Here is a 20,195-nt window from a genome sequence, read left to right as displayed (position 1 = left end):
CAGAGTGGGGGAAAAAATGTAGAACAAAATTCTAACTCACAAAAAAACACCAGACTTACTGGTCTGACAGAGACTGAAGAAACCCTGAGAGTATGGCCCTGGACACCTTTTTAACTCAGTACTGAGGTCCCTCCTAAAGTTCATCCTTCAGCCAAAGATTAGACAGGGCTATAAAACAATAACACACAGTTCAACCACCTGTATGAGACTGAATGAGCACACCAGCCCAAAAGCAAAGACGAGAAGGCAGGAAGGGACAGGAAAATGGGATGAATGGAAATGGGGAACCCGAGGTCAAGAAGGGAAGAGTGCTGACACATTGTGGGGTTGGCAACCAATGTCACAAAACAACTTGTGTATTAACTGCTTAACCAGAAACTAATTTGTTCTGTAAACTGTCACCTAAACCACAAAAAAGTCTCCATTTCACCTCACCCGCACTGAGAATTTAAAAAGGTCTTTGCTAAGTGAATAGGCAACAAAAGATTTCTCAGTATAACTTATTTGCATCTATTCATATTTTTATTGATAATTTGTACTTTTGTGAATTATACATTCATGCCTTTTGCCTGTACTTTAACGGTAAATCAATATGTTCTTATTTATAAAAGTTTTTAATACATTAAGGCTATTAACTATTTGTCCCAATGTGGTTTTTCAAAGCATGCATAAACTATGGGTGCTAATCTAAATATACCCTACCATTAATAGTTTGAGTGTGCTATGATTTCTCTTTTGACTCAGTAAGTTCCAGAAAAAAAAAAAAAACTCATGAAATGTAGAATAAAGCACCATTAAATAAGGCAGATACTGTAGCACCAAGTGGCCAACAGACAAAATATGAAGTAGAAATAGTCCGAGTACCTCAATTCACTGAACATGTTGTCATGGATTGAATTGTGTCCCCCAAAAAGATGTGTATCTATTTGACGAGACCATGATTCCCAGTATTGTGTGATTGTCCATTTTGTCATCTGATGTGATTTTCCTATGAATTGTAAATACTAATCTCTGCCTGTGGTTAATGAGGCAAGATTGGATTATGCTAAGGAGGATTATGGTAGGATGTAACACCCTTGCTCAGGTCGCATCCCTGATCCAACGTAAGGGGAGTTTTCCTGGGTTGTGGCCTGCACCACCTTTTATCTTATAAGAGATCAAAGGAGAGGGAAGTGAGCAGAGGGGGGGGGGGACTTCGTACCACCAAAAAAGCAGCACCAGGAGCAGAGCACGTCCTTTGGATCAGGGTTTCCTGCGCAGAGAAGCTCCTAGTCCAGGGGAAGACTGATGATAAGGGCCTTTCTCCAGACCCAACAGAAAGAAAGCCTGCCCCTGGAGCTAATGCCCTGAATTTGGACTTCCAGCCTGAGACTGTGAGAAAATAAATTTCTCTTTGTTAAAGCCATCCACTTGTGGTATTTCTGTTATAGCTGCACTAGATGACGAAGACACATGTCTCTATATTAAACAATTCTTGGAGTTTTTTCTTTGGGAGATTTTCTAAAAATTTTTAGGTTTTATTTATTTTGTTGTTTTTGGGAATATACACTACAAAACATACACCATTTCAACAGTTTCTACATGTACAATTTAGTGACATTAATTACATTCTTCAAGTTGTGCAACCATTCTCATCCTCCTTTTCTGAGTTGTTCTTCCCTTATTAACATAAACCCACTGTTCCCTAAGGTGCCCATCTAATCTTCTGAGTTGCTGTTGTCAATTTGACCCCACATATCTAGTTCTTAAAAGGGCATTATGCTCCAGGCAGGAAACTTTTTACACAGTTAAGCTAATTTACTATTCAGTTTTAAGTTCATGTTTAAGGGAATACTTTTAGTTTAAGGTTTAAAGACTACCTCTGGGTAACAGCATCAGAGGTTCACCCACCCTTCATAGCTCCATAAAGTCTAGAGTCCATGAGAATTTGAAATTCTGTTCTGCATTTTCCCCCTTTTGGTCAGGATTCTTCTGTAAAATCTTTCAATAAAATGTTCAGTAATGACAGGCGGGCACCATCTACTTTTTCTGGTCTCCTGGCAAAGGAGGCAGTTGTTCATGGACATGCCACATATTCCATGTCCTCCTCCTATTCCTGACTCTCCTTCTTCCTCTGTTGCGTGAAGTGAATAGAGACCAATTCTCGTGCCTTGGATGCCTGCTTGTGGAAGACGTTTTTGAAAGATATGTAGCTTTAAGAATGGATTCATATAAAAGAATAGCAATGTGTAAACCACAGTTAGGCAGTCACTATGGTATTGTTTAATAAAATCCCTCCACTTTTTTCATCTTCAAATGGTTGTTTTGGCGATAGAATACTGGTAATTTTTTCTTTGTTTTAATTAATTCCTTTACTATAAAATGTCTTTTTAGAAATTTTTTTTTTCTTTTTACAATCTTAACATGCTAGTAATTTTGCTGTGGAAAATAAATTCCATCTTGCACGAAAGAGAAGACTCCTCAAGACCACCCACTGGCATCTTTATTCATATATTAGAGCGGGTCAGCCAGTGAAAATCCTAAAAAAAAGAAAAGACAACAAACATTCAGTCAAAAGTCCAGTGAACCAAATGGAAAATAACTGAAACCACACCCTCACTCTTCTGCCTGCTCTCAAATCTGAAAGTCCTATCTATCGCAGCCACTACCATGGTCAAATGAAGTTTGTCTTTAGCAGTTTTACCAAGGAAAGAAAGAAAAAAAAAACAAAAAAACACAGTTGCTGTCAAGTTGATTCTGACTTATGGTGACCTTTTGGCTTGTAGTTGAGAGCTTAGCCATTTATGCCACTCATCTAAAAATCCATTAGTGAAACTTACTGATTGGTCCTACACAAGAACCTAAAATGACTTTCCTTCCCTGTGACCTTGATATAATCAAGTTTTCCTTTGTTATTTGTTTACTTAAGGCTGGGTTCCTCTCCTTCAGAGCAATCCCATTACTCTGTCTTGAGGTTACTGGACTGCCCATCTCCTCTGCTGGGCTGTAAACTCCATGAAGGTGCAGGCTGGGCCTGGTTTTGCTCACCATGCTATTCTTAGCACCTAACACAGCACCAAAGGTATACCTCAGCAAATATTTACTGAACAAATGAATTTGCCAAACTCAGAATTAGTTTAAGAAGGACTCTGTAAATACCAGAGTGTATTCTGTTTGCTTTTTTTTGGCAGATGTTTTATTTGCTTTCTATTTAGCAACCACACTTACCTGGGCCTTCCGCGTGGCTTGTGGCTCAATCATGATGTTGATAAGAGAGGGCTGAGTTGTGTCTGCCAGACTCTGCCTCAGGGATTTTTGGAGTTCCTCTGGTGTTTGTACAAAATACCCTTTGCCCCCAAATGCTGTCATGACCTGCTCATAATGGGAGTTCGGCAGAAGAGACAACGGAGGGGCCCTGAAAAAGAAGGTTAAGGTCAATAGTTTAACCGTAGGACTTTTTGTAAAGGTCTTTTGTAAAATAATCTGTGAAACAAGATAGGTTGAAATTAAATACTTAACTATTACCTTTAACACTTAAACTAAGATGCCAGTATACTAAACATTGCATGTATTTTTTTTTTTTTATTGTACCTTAGATGAAGGTTTACAGAACAAACTAGCTTTTCATTAAACAGTCAGTGCACATATTGTTTTGTGACATTGGCTAACAACTCCACGACATGTCAACACTCTCCTTTCTCAACCTTGGGTTCCCTATTACCAGCTTTCCTGTCTCCTCCTGTCTTCTAGTCCTTGCCCCTGGGCTGGTGTGTCCCTTTAGTTTAGGCCTGTCTAATCTTTGGATGAAGGGTGAACCTCAAGAGTGACTTCATTACTGAGCTAAAAGGGTGACCAGGGGCCATACTTTCAGGGTTTCTCCAGTCTCTGTCAGGCCAATAAGTGTGTTTTTTTTTGTGTGTGTGTGTGTGTTGGACTCAACCTGGTGGAGGCTGTGGTAATTATGGTCCATTAGACTGTTGGACTAATCTTTCCCTTGTGTCTTTGGTTTTCTTCATTCTCCCTTGCTCCTGACAGGGTGAGACGAGTGGAATATCTCAGATGGCCCCTCACAAGCTTTTAAGACCCCAGACACTACTCACCAAAGTAGAATGTATGACATTTTCTTTATATGCTATGTTATGCCAGTTGAGCTAGATGTTTCCTGAGACCATGGTCCCCAAAGCCCTCAGCCCAGTAATTCAATCGGTCCCTCAGGGATTTTGGATGCGTCTATGGAGCTTCCATGACCTTGCCTTGGACAAGTTTGGACATACTTTTTTATTAACAATATTTTATTGTGTTTTTGATGAAAAGTTTACACAGCAAATCAGGTTCCCATTTAATAATTTCTGCGCAGAATCAACCCGGTGGCAGTGGGCTTATGCATATTGTTCAGTTACACTGGTTACATTTTTCACAATGTGTCAACGTTCTCATTGTTTCCGTTCTGGTTGTTCCTTTTCTAGTAAACTACCTTCCCTGCTTCCCCTTACCTTCTCATCTTTGCTTTAGAGTAAATGCTGACTGTTCGGTCTCATATAGTTGATTTTTTTCTTTTTAAGAGCACAGTACTCATGGGTGATGTTTTATTTTATGAGCTAATGTTATTTAACTGAAAGGTGATCTCTGGGAGTGTTTTCAGTTCCAGGTTTAAAAGGTGTCTCAAGGTGACAGTCTCAGAGGTTCCTCTGGTCTCTATCCAGTAAGTCTGTTTTTTTTTTTTTTTTTAAGAATTTAAGTTTTGTTCTACATTTTCTCCCATTCTATTTGGGACCATCTATTGTGTCCCTGGCCAGAACAGTCAGTCATGGTAGCTGGACACCATCTAGTTCTTCTGGTCTCAGGATAGACGAGGCTGTGGTTCCTGTGAGCTATTAATTCTGCAGTTTCTTCTTTGAGTCTTTGGTTTTCTTCTCTTTTGCTCCAGACAAGTAGAGACCAATAGTCATATCTTAGATGGGCACTCGCAAGCTTTTAAGACCCCAGATGCTACCCACCAGACTAGGATGTAAAACATAAACTTTATGAACTATACTATGCCAATTGGCCAAGTTGTCCCCTAAGAATATAGTCCTAAGCCTTCAAATTCAGTAAACCTATCCCATGAGGTGTTGGTTATGTCCAGAAAGTATCTGTAACTGTGTCCCCTATGTGTTTTATTATATATATTCAGCACAAACGTGTGCACACATATACCTTCCTATACACAAATATGCCTACTTATCTACCTATGTAATCACACATATATTTTTTGGTTGATACTGCTGTTGTTGCAAAATTGTACGTTGCAGTATTTACCAAAAACGTCCCTTATTCTAGTGTACTTTTTAGTGTCATGATTTTTGTTGTTGTCAGGTGCCATCGAGTCGGTTCCGACTCATAGAGACCCTGTGCACAACAGAACGAAACACTGCCCGGTCCTGCGCCATCCTTACAATCGTTGTTATGCTTAAGCTCATTGTTTTAGCCACTGTGTCAATCCACCTCGTTGAGGGTCTTCCTCTTTTCCCCTGACCCTGTACTCTGCCAAGCATGATGTCCTTCTCCAGGGATTGATCCCTCCTGACAACATGTCCAAAGTATGTAAGACGCTGTCTTGCCATCCTTGCTTCTGAGGAGCATTCTGGTTGTACTTCTTCTAAGACAGATTTGTTCGTTCTTTTGGCAGCTCGTGGTTTATTCAATATTCTTTGCCAATACCACAATTCAAAGGTGTCAACTCTTCTTCGGTCTTCCGTATTCATTGTCCAGCTTTCACATGCATATGATGCGATTGAAAATACCATGGCTTGGGTCAGGCGCACCTTAGTCTTCAGGGTGACATCTTTGCTCTTCAACACTTTGAAGAGGTCCTTTCCAGCAGATTTGCCCAATGCAACACATCTTTTGATTTCTTGATTGCTGCTTCCATGGCTATTGATTGTGGATCCAAGTAAAATGACATCCTTGACAACTTCAATCTTTTCTCCATTTATCATGATGTTGCTCATTGATCCAGTTGTGAGGATTTTTGTTTTCTTTATGTTGAGGTGTAATCCATACTGAAGGCTGTGGTCTTTGATCTTCATTAGTAAGTGCTTCAAGTCCTCGTCACTTTCAGCAAGCAAGATTCTGTCATCTGCATAACGCAGGTTGTTAATGAGTCTTCCTCCAATCTTGATGCCCCATTATTCTTCATATAGTCCAGCTTCTTGGATTATTTATTCAGCATAGAGATTAAATAGGTATGGTCAAAGAATACAACCCTGATGCACACCTTTCCTGACTTTAAACCAATCAGTATCCCCTTGTTCTGTCCGAACAACTGCCTCTTGATCTACGTAAAGGTTCCTCATGAGCACAATTAAGTGTTCTGGAATTCCCGTTCTTCGCAGTGTTATCCATAGTTTGTTATGATCCGCACAGTCAAATGCCTTTGCATAATCGATAAAACACAGGCAAACATCCTTCTGGTATTCTCTGCTTTCAGCCAGGATCCATCTGACATCAGCAATGATATCCCTGGTTCCACATCCTCTTCTGAAACCGGCCTGAATTTCTGGCGGTTCCCTGTCGATATATTGCTGCAGCCGTTTTTGAATGATCTTCAGCAGAATTTTGCTTGCGTGTGATATTAATGATATTGTTCTATAATTTCCACATTTGCTTGGATCACCTTTCTTGGGAATAGGCATAAATATGGATCTCTTCCAGTCAGTTGGCCAGGAAGCTGTCTTCCACATTTCTTGGCATAGACGAGTAAGCATCTCCAGCACTGCATCTGTTTGTTGAATTATTTCAACTGATATTCCATCAATTCCTGGAGCCTTGTTTTTCGCCAATGCCTTCAGAGCAGCTTGGACTTCTTCCTTCAGTACCATCGGTTCCTGATCATATGCCACCTCTTGAAATGGTTGAATATTGACTAATTCTTTTTGGTATAATGACTCTGTGTATTCCTTCCATCTTCTTTTGATGCTTCCTGCATCATTTAATATTTTCCCCATGGACTCCTTCACTATTGTAACTCGAGGCTTGAATTTTTTCTTCAGTTCTTTCAGCTTGAGAAATGCTGAGCATGTTCTTCCCTTTTGGTTTTCCATCTCCAGCTCTTTGCACATGTCATTATAATACTTTACTTTGTCTTCTCGAGAGGCCTTTTGAAATCTTCTGTTCAGTTCTTTTACTTCATCGATTCTTCCTTTTGCTTTAGCTGCTCGATGCTCAAGAACAAGTTTCAGAGTCTCCTCTGACATCCACCTCGGTCTTTTCTTTCTTTCCTGTCTTTTCAACGACCTCTTGCTTTCTTCATGGATGACGTCCTTGATGTTATTCTACAACTCGTCTGGTCTTTGGTCACTAGTGTTCAATGTGTCAAATCTATTCTTGAGATGGTCTCTAAATTCAGGTGGGATATACTCAAGGTCATATTTTGGCTCTCGTGGACTTGCTCTGATTTTCTTTAGTTTCAGCTTGAACTTGCATATGAGCAATTGATGGTCTGTTCCACAGTCAGCCCCTGGCCTTGTTCTGACTGATGATATTGAGCTTTTCCATCGTCTCTTTCCACAGATGTAGTCAATTTGACTTCTGTGTGTTCCATCTGGCCAGGTCCATGCGTATAGTTGCCGTTTATGTTGGTGAAAGAAGGTATCTGCAATGAAGAAGTCACTGGTCTTGCAAAATTCTATCATTCGATTTCCGGCATTGTTTCTACCACCAAGGCCATATTTTCCAACTACTGATCCTTCTTCATTTCCAACTTTTGCATTCCAATCACCAGTAATTATTAATGCATCTTGATTGCATGTTCGATCAATTTCAGACTGCAGCAGCTGATAAAAATCTTCTATTTCTTCATCTTTGGCCCTAGTGGTTGGTGCGTAAATTTGAATAACAGTCGTATTAACTGGTCTTCCTTGTAGGCGTATGGATATTATCCTGTCACTGACAGCATTGTACTTCACAGTAGATCTTGGAACGTTCTTTTTGATGATGAATGCAATGCCATTCCTCTTCGAGTTGTCATTGCCAGCATAGTAGACTATATGATTGTCCCATTTGAAATGGCACATACCAGTCCATTCCACCTCACTAATGCCTACGATATTGATGTTTATGCGTTCCATTTCATTTTTGACGATTTCCAATTTTCCTAGATTCATACTTCGTATATTCCAGGTTCCGATTTTTAATGGATGTTTGCAGCTGTTTCTTCTCATTTTGAGTCTTGACACATCAGCAAATAAAGGTCCTGAAAGCTTGACTCCATCCACATCATTAAGGTCGACTCTACTTTGAGGAGGCAGCTCTTCCCTAGTCATCTTTTGAGTGCCTTCCAACCTGGGGTGCTCATCTTTCAGCAGTATATCAGACAATGTTCCGCTGCTATGCATTAGGTTTGCACTGGCTAATGCTTTTCAGAAGTAGACTGCCGGGTCCTTCTTCCTAGTCTGTGTTAGTCTGGAAGCTCAGCTGAAACCTGTCCTCCATGGCTGACCCTGCTGGTATCTTAACACCGGTGGCATAGCTTCCAGCATCACAGCAACACACAAGCCCCTACAGTACGACAAACTGATTTACTTTGGCCAAATTGTGCAGACTTCACCTGCATTTGTTATTGTCTTTCTCATCACCAAAAATAACAAGTATCCACCATCTAGAAAGTGATTCCCTTTCCCATCCCTGGTAGTCACCAAATAATGCTGTTTTCTGTATGTATATCTATTCTTTTCTTTTTATAATAGTGAGATTGTACAATATTTGTCCTTTTGTGACTGGCTTATTTCACTCAGCATAACGTCCTCCAGATTCATCCTTGTTAAAATATGTTTCAAGAACGCAGCATTCATCTTTATGGCTCAACAGTATTCCATACCACAGTTTGTTTATCCATTCATCCACTGATGGGCACTTAGGCTGTTTCCATCTTTTTGCTATTGTGAATAAAGTTGTAATGAACCTAGGTATGCATGTGTCTATTCGTGTCACTGCTATTTGATCTCTAGGGTATATACCTGGGGTGGAATTGCTGAATCATAAGGTATTTCTATTTCTAGCTTTTTGCGGATGCACTATACAGTTTTCCACAGTGGTTGTACCATTTTATAATCCCACCAGCAGTGTATAAGAATCCCAATCTCTAAACAACCTCGCCAGCATTTGTTGTTTTCTGTTTTTCTTTTTTTTTTTGATCAGTGCCACTTCTGCAGGACTGACATATCTCATTGTAGTTTTGATCCGCATCTCTCTGCAGGGTTGGTGAGTCAGAATTGACTTGATTTGGTTTGGTTTTTGGTTAATGGTTAATGATCGCAAGGATCTTTTCATGTGTTTGTTGGCTGCTTGAACGTCCTCTTTGCTGAAGTGTCTATTCATGCCCTTTGCCTATTTTTAAATTGGTTTGTCTTTTTGTTGTTGAAGTTTTCTACATATTTTAGAGATTAGGCCCTTCTCAGATATGGCACTCCTAAGATTTTTTTCCCAGTCTGTGGGGTCTCTTTTTATTCTTTTGAGTTAACTATTTTGTGTTCTGTTGATTGTGCATCTGTAATTGTGGTTGATAATCTATTTCTAAAGAAAATTAGGTCCCATAGTTTTGTCCCTATATTATCTTCCAGGAACTTTATGGTTTTAGCTTTAACATTTAGGTCTTTGATCCATTTTGAGTTTTTGTGTATAGTCTGAGGTATGGATCCTGTTTCATTTTTCTGCAAATGGGTAGCCATTTTTGCCAGCACATTTGTTAAAGAGACTGTTTCTTCCCCATTGAATGGACTTTAACCTCTTGTCGAAAATCAGCTGTCCATAAATGGACGGATTTACTTCTTGGTTTATTGTCTATCTATTGCTGTCCAATAGAGCTTTCTGTCATGATGAAGTGTTTTATATCTACAGTATCCAATAAGATGGTCACTAGTCACCTGTGGCTACTGAGCACATGAACCGTGGCTAGTTAAACCAAGGAAACTCTTGGCCATTAACTGAAAGGTTGGCAGTTTGAATTCACCCAATGGTGCTACAGAAGAAAGGCTTGGCGATACACTGCCATAAGAGTATAGCCATTGAAAACCCTATGAAGTGCAGTTCAACTCTGAAACACGTGGGGGTCACCATGAGTCAGAATAGACTCAACTACAACAGGTTTAGTTTTTGGTTTTAGTGGCTACCTTACTAGACAGCGCAGACCACACTATCAACTATTACAAATCCAAGAGAAGAAGAGAGGAATGGTTACTGCAAAACAACAAATAACTTCAACTCCATTATATATAGTAGTTTGGGAATGAAGTCTGTGAGGCATAAACAAACATAAGTATTCCCCACCCATACCATCCCCCAGGCTAACAGAAATCCACATCCCCTCACACCGCATGGCCAGCTCCAACACTGTCTTAGTTTAGCTCTGTCATCAGATGATCGTGATTTAGCTAAGTGATAAAAACCAAAAACCTAACCCCTTGCCATTGAGTCAATTGTGACTCATAGCGACCCTACACGACAAAGTAGAACTACCCCATTAGGGTTTCTAAGGAGCGGCTGGTGGGTAAACTGCCCGATCTTTCGGTTAGCAGCTGAGCTCTTCACCATTGTACCACCAGGGCTCTAAGTGATAAAAGGCAGGACGATCTCCGGATCATAACTAATCTGCAGACATCTACATGCCGACATAATGCACGGATAAGGAATGGTCCCTTGGTACTTCAGGCATTTTGCAATGAGCCCTCTAATTAACAAGGCTCAGACATCAGCTCCATCCACCCGAGTCTTCAGCGGTCCCAGATAATCATCGTATTTACTGAAGCGCCCAATAATGAATGGTTGTGCAAAGAGGGGTCGTGCACAACCTGCCACTGAGAGGGGCTGATAATCAAATCAAATACCCGCACCACATAAGCACATTCAGATGTAGCAGAATTTTTAAGGACAGGTTAAAATCATGAGAGTGCATCTACTTTGTTCTAGGTTACTCACACGGTAGCAGTTTCTCCAAAATTTAACATCTCCTTCCAAGTACCTGCATCAACACCCTGGTAAATTCCATTATTATTCACCACCAAGAGTATGATCGGCAGGTTGTACCTAAAATTGAGAGCAAAGTACAAAGAAAGTCATCTTAACTCTGAAGCAATTTCTTTTCTTTCAGTTGAGATTTCAACTGAAAATGGTTACCATTTTCTGTATGCTTTTTGGCAGCATTAGAGTCGGGCTAAAAATTAGGCATTTATTACCTTAATAAAGACTATCAAACCATTAACAGAGACATCATGAAATGGTAGAAAGTACGTAAGATTGGGGCCAGCAGACCTAAATTTTTCTCTGGTTCTACTACTATTTACCTATGGACCTAGAGCAAACCTTAAGCTTCTCTGAGTTTTGATTTTCATAGACCCAAATGTTAGTAAGAACACACCTTCCCTACTTAATAGCCTCTGAAGCATCACCTCAGAGTCTGTTTGAAAAGCATCTTTTTATTTTTTGAGCTTTTTTTAGACAACCAGCATATGCTTGATGCGGTGGGAGGCACACAAGGGACAAGAAAACATTCTCTGCCCTCAAACCACTTCACTCATGATTAGAAAGACCTTATATGATTTCATCAGGAGAAAGACAGTATTTAACAATGTGCTAAACAGTATGGTAATGACAAAAAAGGTCTGATTCAACCTTATTAATGACTGACAAAAGAACATGGGTTTTATTTTCTACAGATAAATTTCTGAGGCCAAGTGGTAAAAAATAAAACTAAACTGCATAGTGTTAAATGACAGGATTTGGGTAACTATTTGCTCTGCCCACGCATCTGTCAGTTTGCTGTACTGTAGAGGCCCGAGTGTTGCTGTGATGCTAGAACTATGTCACTGGGACTCAAATACCAACAGGGTCACACATGGTGGACAGGTTTCAGCAGAACTTCTGGACTAAGACAGACTAGGGAGAAGAATCTGGCAGTCTACTTCTGAAAAAAATTAGCCAGTGAAAACCTTATAAATAGCAGTGGAACAAAGTCTGATATAGTGCTAGAAGATGAACCCTCCAGGTTGGAAGCACTCAAAAGACGACTGGGAAAGAGCTGCCTCCTCAAAGTAGAGTCCACCTTAATGATGTGGATGCAGTCAAGCTTTCAGGACCTTCGTTTGCTGATGTGGCATGACTCAAAATGAGAAGAAACAGCTGCAAACATCCATTAATAATCAGAACGTGGAATGCACAAAGTGCGAATCTAGGAAAACTGGAAATCGTCAAAAATGAAACGGAACACGTAAACATAGGTATGATATCCTAGGCATTAGTGAGTTGACATGGACTGGTATTGGCTATTTTGAATTGAACAATCATATGGTCTACTATGCCAGGAATGACAACTTAAAAAAGAATGGCATTGCATTCATCATCAAAAAGAACATTTCAAAGATCTATCCTGAAGTAAACGCTGTCAGTGGTAGGATAATATCCATACGCCTACAAGGAAGACCAGTTAATATGACTATTATTCAAATTTACGCACCAACTGCTAAGGCCAAAGACAAAGAAATTGAAGGTTTTTATCAACTTCTGCAGTCTGTCATTGGTTGAATATGCAATAAGGAGGCACTGATAATTACTGGTGATTGGAATAGGAAGGCTGAAAACAGAGAAGGATTGGTAGTTGGAAAATATGGCCTTGGTGATAGAAACGACACTGGAAATTGCATGACAGAATTTTGCAAAACCAATGACGTCTTCTTTCAATTACCATTTTCAACAACATAAACAGCAACTATACACGTGGACCCCGCCAGAAGGAATACACAGGAATCAAACTGACTATATCTTTGGAAAGAGATGATGGAAAAGCTCAATATCATCAGTCAGAACAAGGCCAGGGGTAGACTGTGGAACAGACCATCAATTGGTCGTATATACAAGTTCAAGTTGAAGCCAAAGAAAATTAGAACAAGTCCACAAGAGCCAAAGTACAAAAGTGAATATATCCCACCTGAATTTAGAGACCATGTCAAAAATAGATTTGACATATTGAACACTAATGACCAAAGACGAGTTGTGGAATGACATGAAGGACATCATATATGAAGAAAGCAAGAGGTCATTAAAAAGACAAGAAAGAAAGAAAAGATCAAAATAGATGTCAGAGGAGACTCTGAAATTTGCTTTTGAATGTCAAGTAGCTAAAGCAAACAGGAGAAATGAAGAAAAGAGCTGAAAAGAAAATTTCAAAGCGAGGGGCTCAAGAAGACAAAGCATTATAATGACATGTGCAAAGACCTGGAGTTACAGAACCAAAAGGGAAGAACGTGCTAGGTATTTCTCAAGTAAAATTTGGTGATGATCATTCAAAAGCAGTTGCAGCAGTACATGGACAGGGAACTGCTAGAAATTCAAGCCAGATTCAGAACAGGGCATGGAACCAGGGATATCACTGCTGATGTCAGATGGATACTTGCTGAGAGCAGAGAATACCAGAAGGTGTTTACCTGGGTTTTATTGACTATGCAAAGCCATTCAACTGTGTGGGTCATGACAAATTACGGATAAAATTGCAAAGAATGGGAATTCCAGAACATTTAATTGTGCTCATGAGGAACCTATACATAGATCAAGAGGCAGTCGTTCGAACAGAACAAGAGGGTACTATGTGGTTTAAAGTCAGGAAAGGTGCGCATCAGGGTTGTATCCTTTCCCCATACTTATTCAATCTGTATGCTGAGCAAATAATCCAAGAAGCTGGACTATATGAAGAATAGGGCATCAGGACTGGAAGAAGACTCGTTAACAACCTGCATTATGCAGATGACACAACCTGGCTTGCTGAAAGTGAAGAGGACTTGAAACACTTTACTTATGAAGATCGAAGACCACAGCCTTCAGTATGGTTTACATCTCAACATAAAGAAAACAAAAATCCTCACAACTGGACCAAAAAGCAACATCGTGATAAACGGAGACAAGATTGAAGTTGTCAGGGAATTCATTTTACTTGGATCCACAATCAACAGCCATGGAAGCAGCAGTCGAGAAATCTAAAGACACATTGCATTGGGCAAATCTGCTGGAAAGGACCTCTTTAAAGTGTTGAAAAGCAAAGATGTCACTTTGAAGACTAAGGTGTGCCTGACTCATGCCATGGTATTTTCTATTGCCTCATATGCACAGGAGAGCTGGACAATGAATAAGGAAGACCAAAGAATTGACACCTTTGAATTATGGTATTGGCGAAGAATATTGAATACATCATGGACTGCCAAAAGAGCGAACACATCTGTCTTGGAAGAAGTACAGCCAGAATGCTCCTTAAAAGCGAGGATGGTGAGACTTCATCTCACATACTTTAGACATGTTATCAGGAGGACTAGTCCCTGGAGAAGGACATCTTGCTTGGTAAAGTAGAGGGTCAGGGAAAAAGAGGAAGACCCTCAATGAGATGGACTGACAAGGTAGCCGCAATAACGGCCTCAAGCGTAACAATGATTGTGAGGATGGCACAGGACTGGGCAGTGTTTCATTCTGTTGTGCACAGAGTAGCTGTGAGCCAAAACTGACTCAACGGCACCTAATAACAACAACAGCATTTGCTTTCCATACTAAAAGGGAATCACTATTCTCTAGAAGGCTGGCTTTCCCACAAATCATCTTTTGGTCTATCAGTTCACTTGGGTGTCAACACAGACACTCTAACAGGCATAAACTTTCTTCCTGATCTTGAGAGTTTTACGTACCAAAGTTTTAAAAGCCCCAAACCATGATTTACAAAGTTCTACTGAGAGCCTTGGCTAAGACTAGAACGGTTTTACTACAGTTCAATACAGAGAGGGAAAAAAAATCCCTGTACTCCTAAAGAAGGATCTACAACTCAGGAGTTTCCCCACAAATCCCCCTAACATCATGGGAACAGCTCATATCCAATGAACACTCACCTTTACCTGGATGATCTTATTTGCTTCTCATAACCATCCACTAAGGTAGCCATATTACTGTTCTTATTTAAAACTTAACCAAAGTCACTTGGCTTGGACATGGTAGAGCCAGTGTTTAAATCCAGGCCATCTGACCCCAGAAGCAGCCTTGAACATGCTATCCTTAAACAGAAAGACTCCGGGTTATTTTTATTCCTATCCTCAGTGCCTGGCACATGGGGAACCCTTGATGAAGACCTGTTAGGTGCGTGGGTTTTATTGTATAATTTTTCGTATTTTGGAAAATGAAAATGCTCGGGCCCAAGATGCTGTTTTACCTGCAGATGGTTTCCACTTCCATGCCAGAAAACCCAAATGCACTGTCTCCTTCCACACAGATGACCCGCTGCTCTGGGTTTCTATCTTTAGCCACTATAGCGGCTGCAATGGCAAATCCCAAACCGACTCCCATTGTTCCGAAAGTACCAGCATCAAGCCTGTCGGGAAACAAAGCTACAGTGAAACTTTCTGGGCCATGTTACAGAGGGTTGGGTTAGCACAAGCCTTCTGGATGCATTCACATGGCTCACGGGAAAATAAATAATAAACCATTCTTTCTTCGATATAAAATTATCACAACATGAAGAAATAAATTGGCCAGGGTAAGCAGAACAAGAGGACAACGATACTTGTGACTGCTTGGAAGACTATGAATATATCCCGGGAACACTGAGTATACAGGTTATGACATGATCGTTAGCGTGTATCAAGCATAAAAACTACAAAACCTAATCTAAGAATTACTTTTATGAACTATACCCTTATACAATGAAGATATATAATTCTCAAATGTTTTATTAACCTGCAGTATCGTGTTTAACAGTTAAAGCGATCAACTGCTAACAGAAACGTGGGCAGTCTGAAACCATCAGCGGCCCCACAGAGGAAAGATGTGGCAGTCTGTTTCCATAGAGATCACAGCCCTGGAAACCCTATGGGGTTGCTATGAGTCAGAATCGATTCGACAGCAGTGGGTTTTTATTGTGTTTAACACATTAAAATTAAATAACAGAGCTCTATTTTTCTTTTTTGGAAGACTTGCCTGTGACGAGGAAGGTAGTTCTGAAGCACAGTGCGTCCAATGTCCATAGTGTTTGCTCCCTCGCTTACCACAACACAGTCTCTGGGTAGTCGCTCTTGAATATGGTAGAATACTGTGTAATAATTCATAGGTAGAGATATTTTGGAAGCTAATTCCTAAAACAGCAGAAGGGAAGAGATTCGAATACAATGAAAATAAACCATGTCCATAAGCTATTATAAAACCTATTTGGCAAACCACTAGGCAATAATTACAAGTATCCCCATGGCTGTGAAATGGCTACTCTCAGAAGCTAAGTGACCTAGAAATAATCCTAGGGGACACGCTGAGAATAACGAGAGTCCCTTTACTAAAGACAGCTGTGAAACACTGGGTTAAACAAAACCAATCAATCTCATTTAAGCATTCTTAAGAAAACACTGCATTGGAAAAAGTGAAATTTTTGTTCTAGAATATTTCATTTAAGATTTGCCCCTAAACTTAAAATAAAAATGTCAAGATTTTCCACACCATCTGAAAATCTGCTTCTCCCCCCCGACCCCCCACATATACTGGAGGGTAAAGGAAATACACTACACCCACTATACTAGGGAGTCCCTCACTGGAGGAGAAAAGAGTCAAGTAAATGCCTTTTGCCTAGCCATATGCCTACTGGAACTGAGAGAAAGCCTCGCAGGGCATTAGCAGCAACATCCCACTGGCCCTATCAGCCCCAGTACTGCCCCTGCCCCATGTTACTTTGGTCTGAGATTGTATCCAAGATGGATGAGTGGCCCCTGGGCCAGGGGCCAAAGGTCAGTTCCTTTCCTCTTAAGTTACGGAAGAAAGGAGAATAAAAATGATACGATTCAGGAAACAGAATTGAGGCTGCCTCCTTAAAAAAAAATTTTGCTTTGTTTTTTTCCTGACAGGAGAAACAGTCGCTGATGAAAATTTCAGCCTAAGACGGAATCATGTACACTAAGTGGTGCTATAATGCTTGTTTTGAAAATGTGAATTTGTTCCAACACGATTTGTACTGGCTTATGCACGATTCTGTCAGTAAGAAACACTAGGTAAAAGCAAAAAGCTGCACCCAGCTGAACCAAGATGGGTAGGAAAACGTAGAACAGCAAAAAAAAGTCAGACGCAACCTTTCTCACGGTCAAAAATAAAGCACCATTTTTTTTATGAAGGCTTTAAACAAAAATCATCAACTCCTGCAAGTAGCTCCTTTCAGTGCTAGCAGTTGATGGTTTGATAGTTTCAAGTATCTCTACAATTTCCAAAGCCTTCGGCTATCAGGCGAAGGCACGAGGGCAGATGAGAAAGCCGCAAAAGAATTCTCAGCAGTGATAAAAAAGTTAATTGAAAAAGAAGGCTATACATTGGACCAATTTTTCAATTTTAATGAAAGAGCTGTTACAAATTTATGTCTCGAAGAACGTACATCTTAATGCAAAAAAAAACATGCCTCAGAATTTCAGGCTGTGAAAGGTTGCTTAACTGTGATGTTTGATTTTGACATCAAACTGAGGACAATGAGCCACACCCATCCAAAACTGGTGTTAAAACTTTCTGTCCAATTTTGGATGACCCTCCTTCTACCACTTCTCCCTAATACACAAGCTGCAACCCTTCAAGGTCCCCTTCTCCATACAAACTTCAGGTCCTTTTCAAGGAAGAGTACCGTATTTATTGTTGTATACATGCATTTCTGAACTACTTAAAAAAAAAAATTTTTTTTTTTATTACTGTGTGTAAATCTGAGCTACTCAGCGGCGCACACAACACCTTATTTTTATGTGTCAAAAACTTTTTGAGTATTGCACTCGTAATTGTATTTGTTCGTCAGCCCTGTGGTTTTCATTGAGTGATTTTGCATAGCCCAGGGATTTTTAGGAACGCGTATGTTGCATTATGACAGAACTAAATGAACCATGAACCTAAGGCTTTCTTGAGTTTCAGTGGGCCCCATATTACCTTGGATGCAGCTTCATTGCTCTTCATTTTTTCCCTTAGAGTTTTCCACCATGTGCTCTCTGGAGGATACTGCCACGGTGTTTTATCAAATTGTTCCAAAAGCTAAAACACCACAAACTTTTTCTTACCTTTTTGAAAGCAAACTTATATCATATTAACATAAAAACAACCTCTTATTAAAGGAGACAATAATACTCTCCTATCCTACCCCTCACATCACTCTTATGCTTGCTGGTTTCTCTTTAGGCAGCCAACGGCTGATAGAAGGTAAATGGGTAACATGGAAAGCTTTTGCCTGAATCAGTGTGGATTTCTGCTAGATGCTGGGATTCCCACAGGACACAGCTACACTTCACAGGCAGGGGTTCCTAAGTCCTCCTCAGCCTTTGACACTAGAAGGAAATCCACTACCTTCCATAAAACCCTTGCAGGAAGGCCAACATCCTCAGATTGCTATGACAAAGAACAAATGCTCTACAGTGTTTTAATACGTAATTTGGAATTGCATGCTACTGTTGCATAATTGGAGCTCTGGTGGTGCAGTGGTTAAGAGCTCAGCTGCTAACCAAAAGGTCGGCAGTTCGAATCCACCAGACACTCCTTGGAAACCCTATGGGGCAGTTCTACTCTGCTATAAGTCAGAATTGACTCAGTGGCAATGGGTTTGGCAGTTTGTTTTTTTTTTTTAATTGTATAATCATGTTAATAACACCAGTTTATACCAACCAAAATCAAATAATGAATATGACAATATTTTATCTATTACAATGAAATGTATAAATTATGTACAAATAATCGGAACCTGGACAAGTCACCAATTATAGTTTGAAGAATAAAAAGCTCTTTATTGCCTGAAGAAATATTAAGTTAGATCTTCTCAGTGCCTAAGCCATTTCTTGGCTGTAAATTCAGTTCCTCTGGAAGCTATATTACAATTTTTGACACAAACAAAAAAAAACCCCACTGCCGTCAAGTCAATTCCAACTCACAGCGACCCTATAGCCGGATCTTATTTAGTAAATCACTATTTTGCCCACTGAATGACTTTAAACTTTCAGTCACCTTCTAGAAATGCTTAACTTACTCATATGAAACGGTCTATGTGCAAGGAGTTATATTCATCAAGTTCCAACAAAGTATATTCAAGAATAGTTTTTCATCATAAATTTTCTTTAAAACCAGTATTAACAGTCCAGTCACCAAGTGAATCAAGACAGAAATGTTTTCAAGAGCTGTTCTTCAAGGACCAATCCACAAAAATGAAAACTCAGGCAAAGTGCTCACCTGTTTAGTTACGGCATTTATGTCTCCAAGCAAAGCGACAGCAGGCCTTACATTATTCCCCAACTCTTCTGCACGGATATCAACCTAAAAGAGAGACAAGGCTGAAGAACAAGCTATGTTTATTCCTAAAATCTTTAAAAAGTCAATTAAGGTAGAATACATTAACTATGTATATACAACGTATGACAAAAAAATGTGATACTCAAGAAGTCCTTTAATAAAAGTAAAAATCTACAGAACTACATGAGTATCATAGCTAGTAGAGAACTTCATCACTTTCCCTTATTTTAAAATCTGCTCGTGGAATTTTGGTGTGTTTGACCTGATCAATTATGGTTTTAAATCTAAGCAATAATAAGGTTCTAGTTATCTACACTGGGAATTCCTATCTACAGCAGGGGTTCTCAAACTTGAGCGTGTATCAGAATTACCTGATGGGCTTGTTAAAATAAAGAGTGCACCTGCAAGAGGACACCCCCAGAATTTCTGACTGAATACGTCTGAGGTGGGTCTGGGAACTGGCATTTCTAACAGGTACCAGGTGATGCTGATGCTGCTGGTCCCGGGACCACATTTTGTGAACCACTCCTACAGCATGGCATGGTTACTTCCCAGTTACTCAGAAGCCCATTTCTGGATGGGCAAGTGAAAATAGGTCTTAATTAGGAATAATTTAGCTGCCCAAAGGAGATGGACTTTACTCTGTGATCAAGGGATGACAGCATCTTCCAGGTACATCCATGGTCTTGCTTATTTGTGGCTTTAGTTTTCAACTGTCCCAGGGGGGAAAAGGGCTATTAGACATTGACACCTTAAGAAGTAAAAGATATAAAGGGAGAAAACAGCAATTACAGTGGGTTCGTCAAATATAAAATGGGATGGAGCCAATTTCTATAGGGCCGATAGGTTTTTATGCCACGTTGGCAGTACTTCGCATGCCCATTAGGAACCTGGATTATAAAGACGGTCATAATGATAGGAGAGTCATCAAAGAG

At 40.0% G+C, this 20,195-nt stretch overlaps 1 protein-coding gene across 4 annotated transcripts in view; it reads right to left on the bottom strand.

Moving 5' to 3' along the window:
- Positions 1–512: 512 nt before the first annotated feature.
- Positions 513–20,195, bottom strand: part of HACL1 (2-hydroxyacyl-CoA lyase 1) — a 57,796-nt gene continuing 38,113 nt past the window's right edge. For all 4 annotated transcript variants that reach the window (XM_023540026.2, XM_010600475.3, XM_023540025.2 and 1 more), the window contains 7 exons: positions 19,201–19,284; positions 17,917–18,018; positions 15,955–16,109; positions 15,191–15,349; positions 10,933–11,040; positions 3,208–3,394; positions 513–2,519 (listed from right to left, as the gene is read on the bottom strand). In XM_023540026.2, the coding sequence (XP_023395794.1) occupies positions 2,487–2,519; positions 3,208–3,394; positions 10,933–11,040; positions 15,191–15,349; positions 15,955–16,109; positions 17,917–18,018; positions 19,201–19,284 (828 nt within the window). In that variant the 3' untranslated portion in view covers positions 513–2,486. The remainder of the gene's footprint in view (positions 2,520–3,207; positions 3,395–10,932; positions 11,041–15,190; positions 15,350–15,954; positions 16,110–17,916; positions 18,019–19,200; positions 19,285–20,195) is intronic.

Source organism: Loxodonta africana, chromosome 27 (assembly GCF_030014295.1).
Source record: "Loxodonta africana isolate mLoxAfr1 chromosome 27, mLoxAfr1.hap2, whole genome shotgun sequence".
NCBI classification, from domain to species: domain Eukaryota; kingdom Metazoa; phylum Chordata; class Mammalia; order Proboscidea; family Elephantidae; genus Loxodonta; species Loxodonta africana.
Note: the sequence above shows the minus strand (reverse complement) of the source record. Positions and strands in the feature narration are given on the sequence as shown.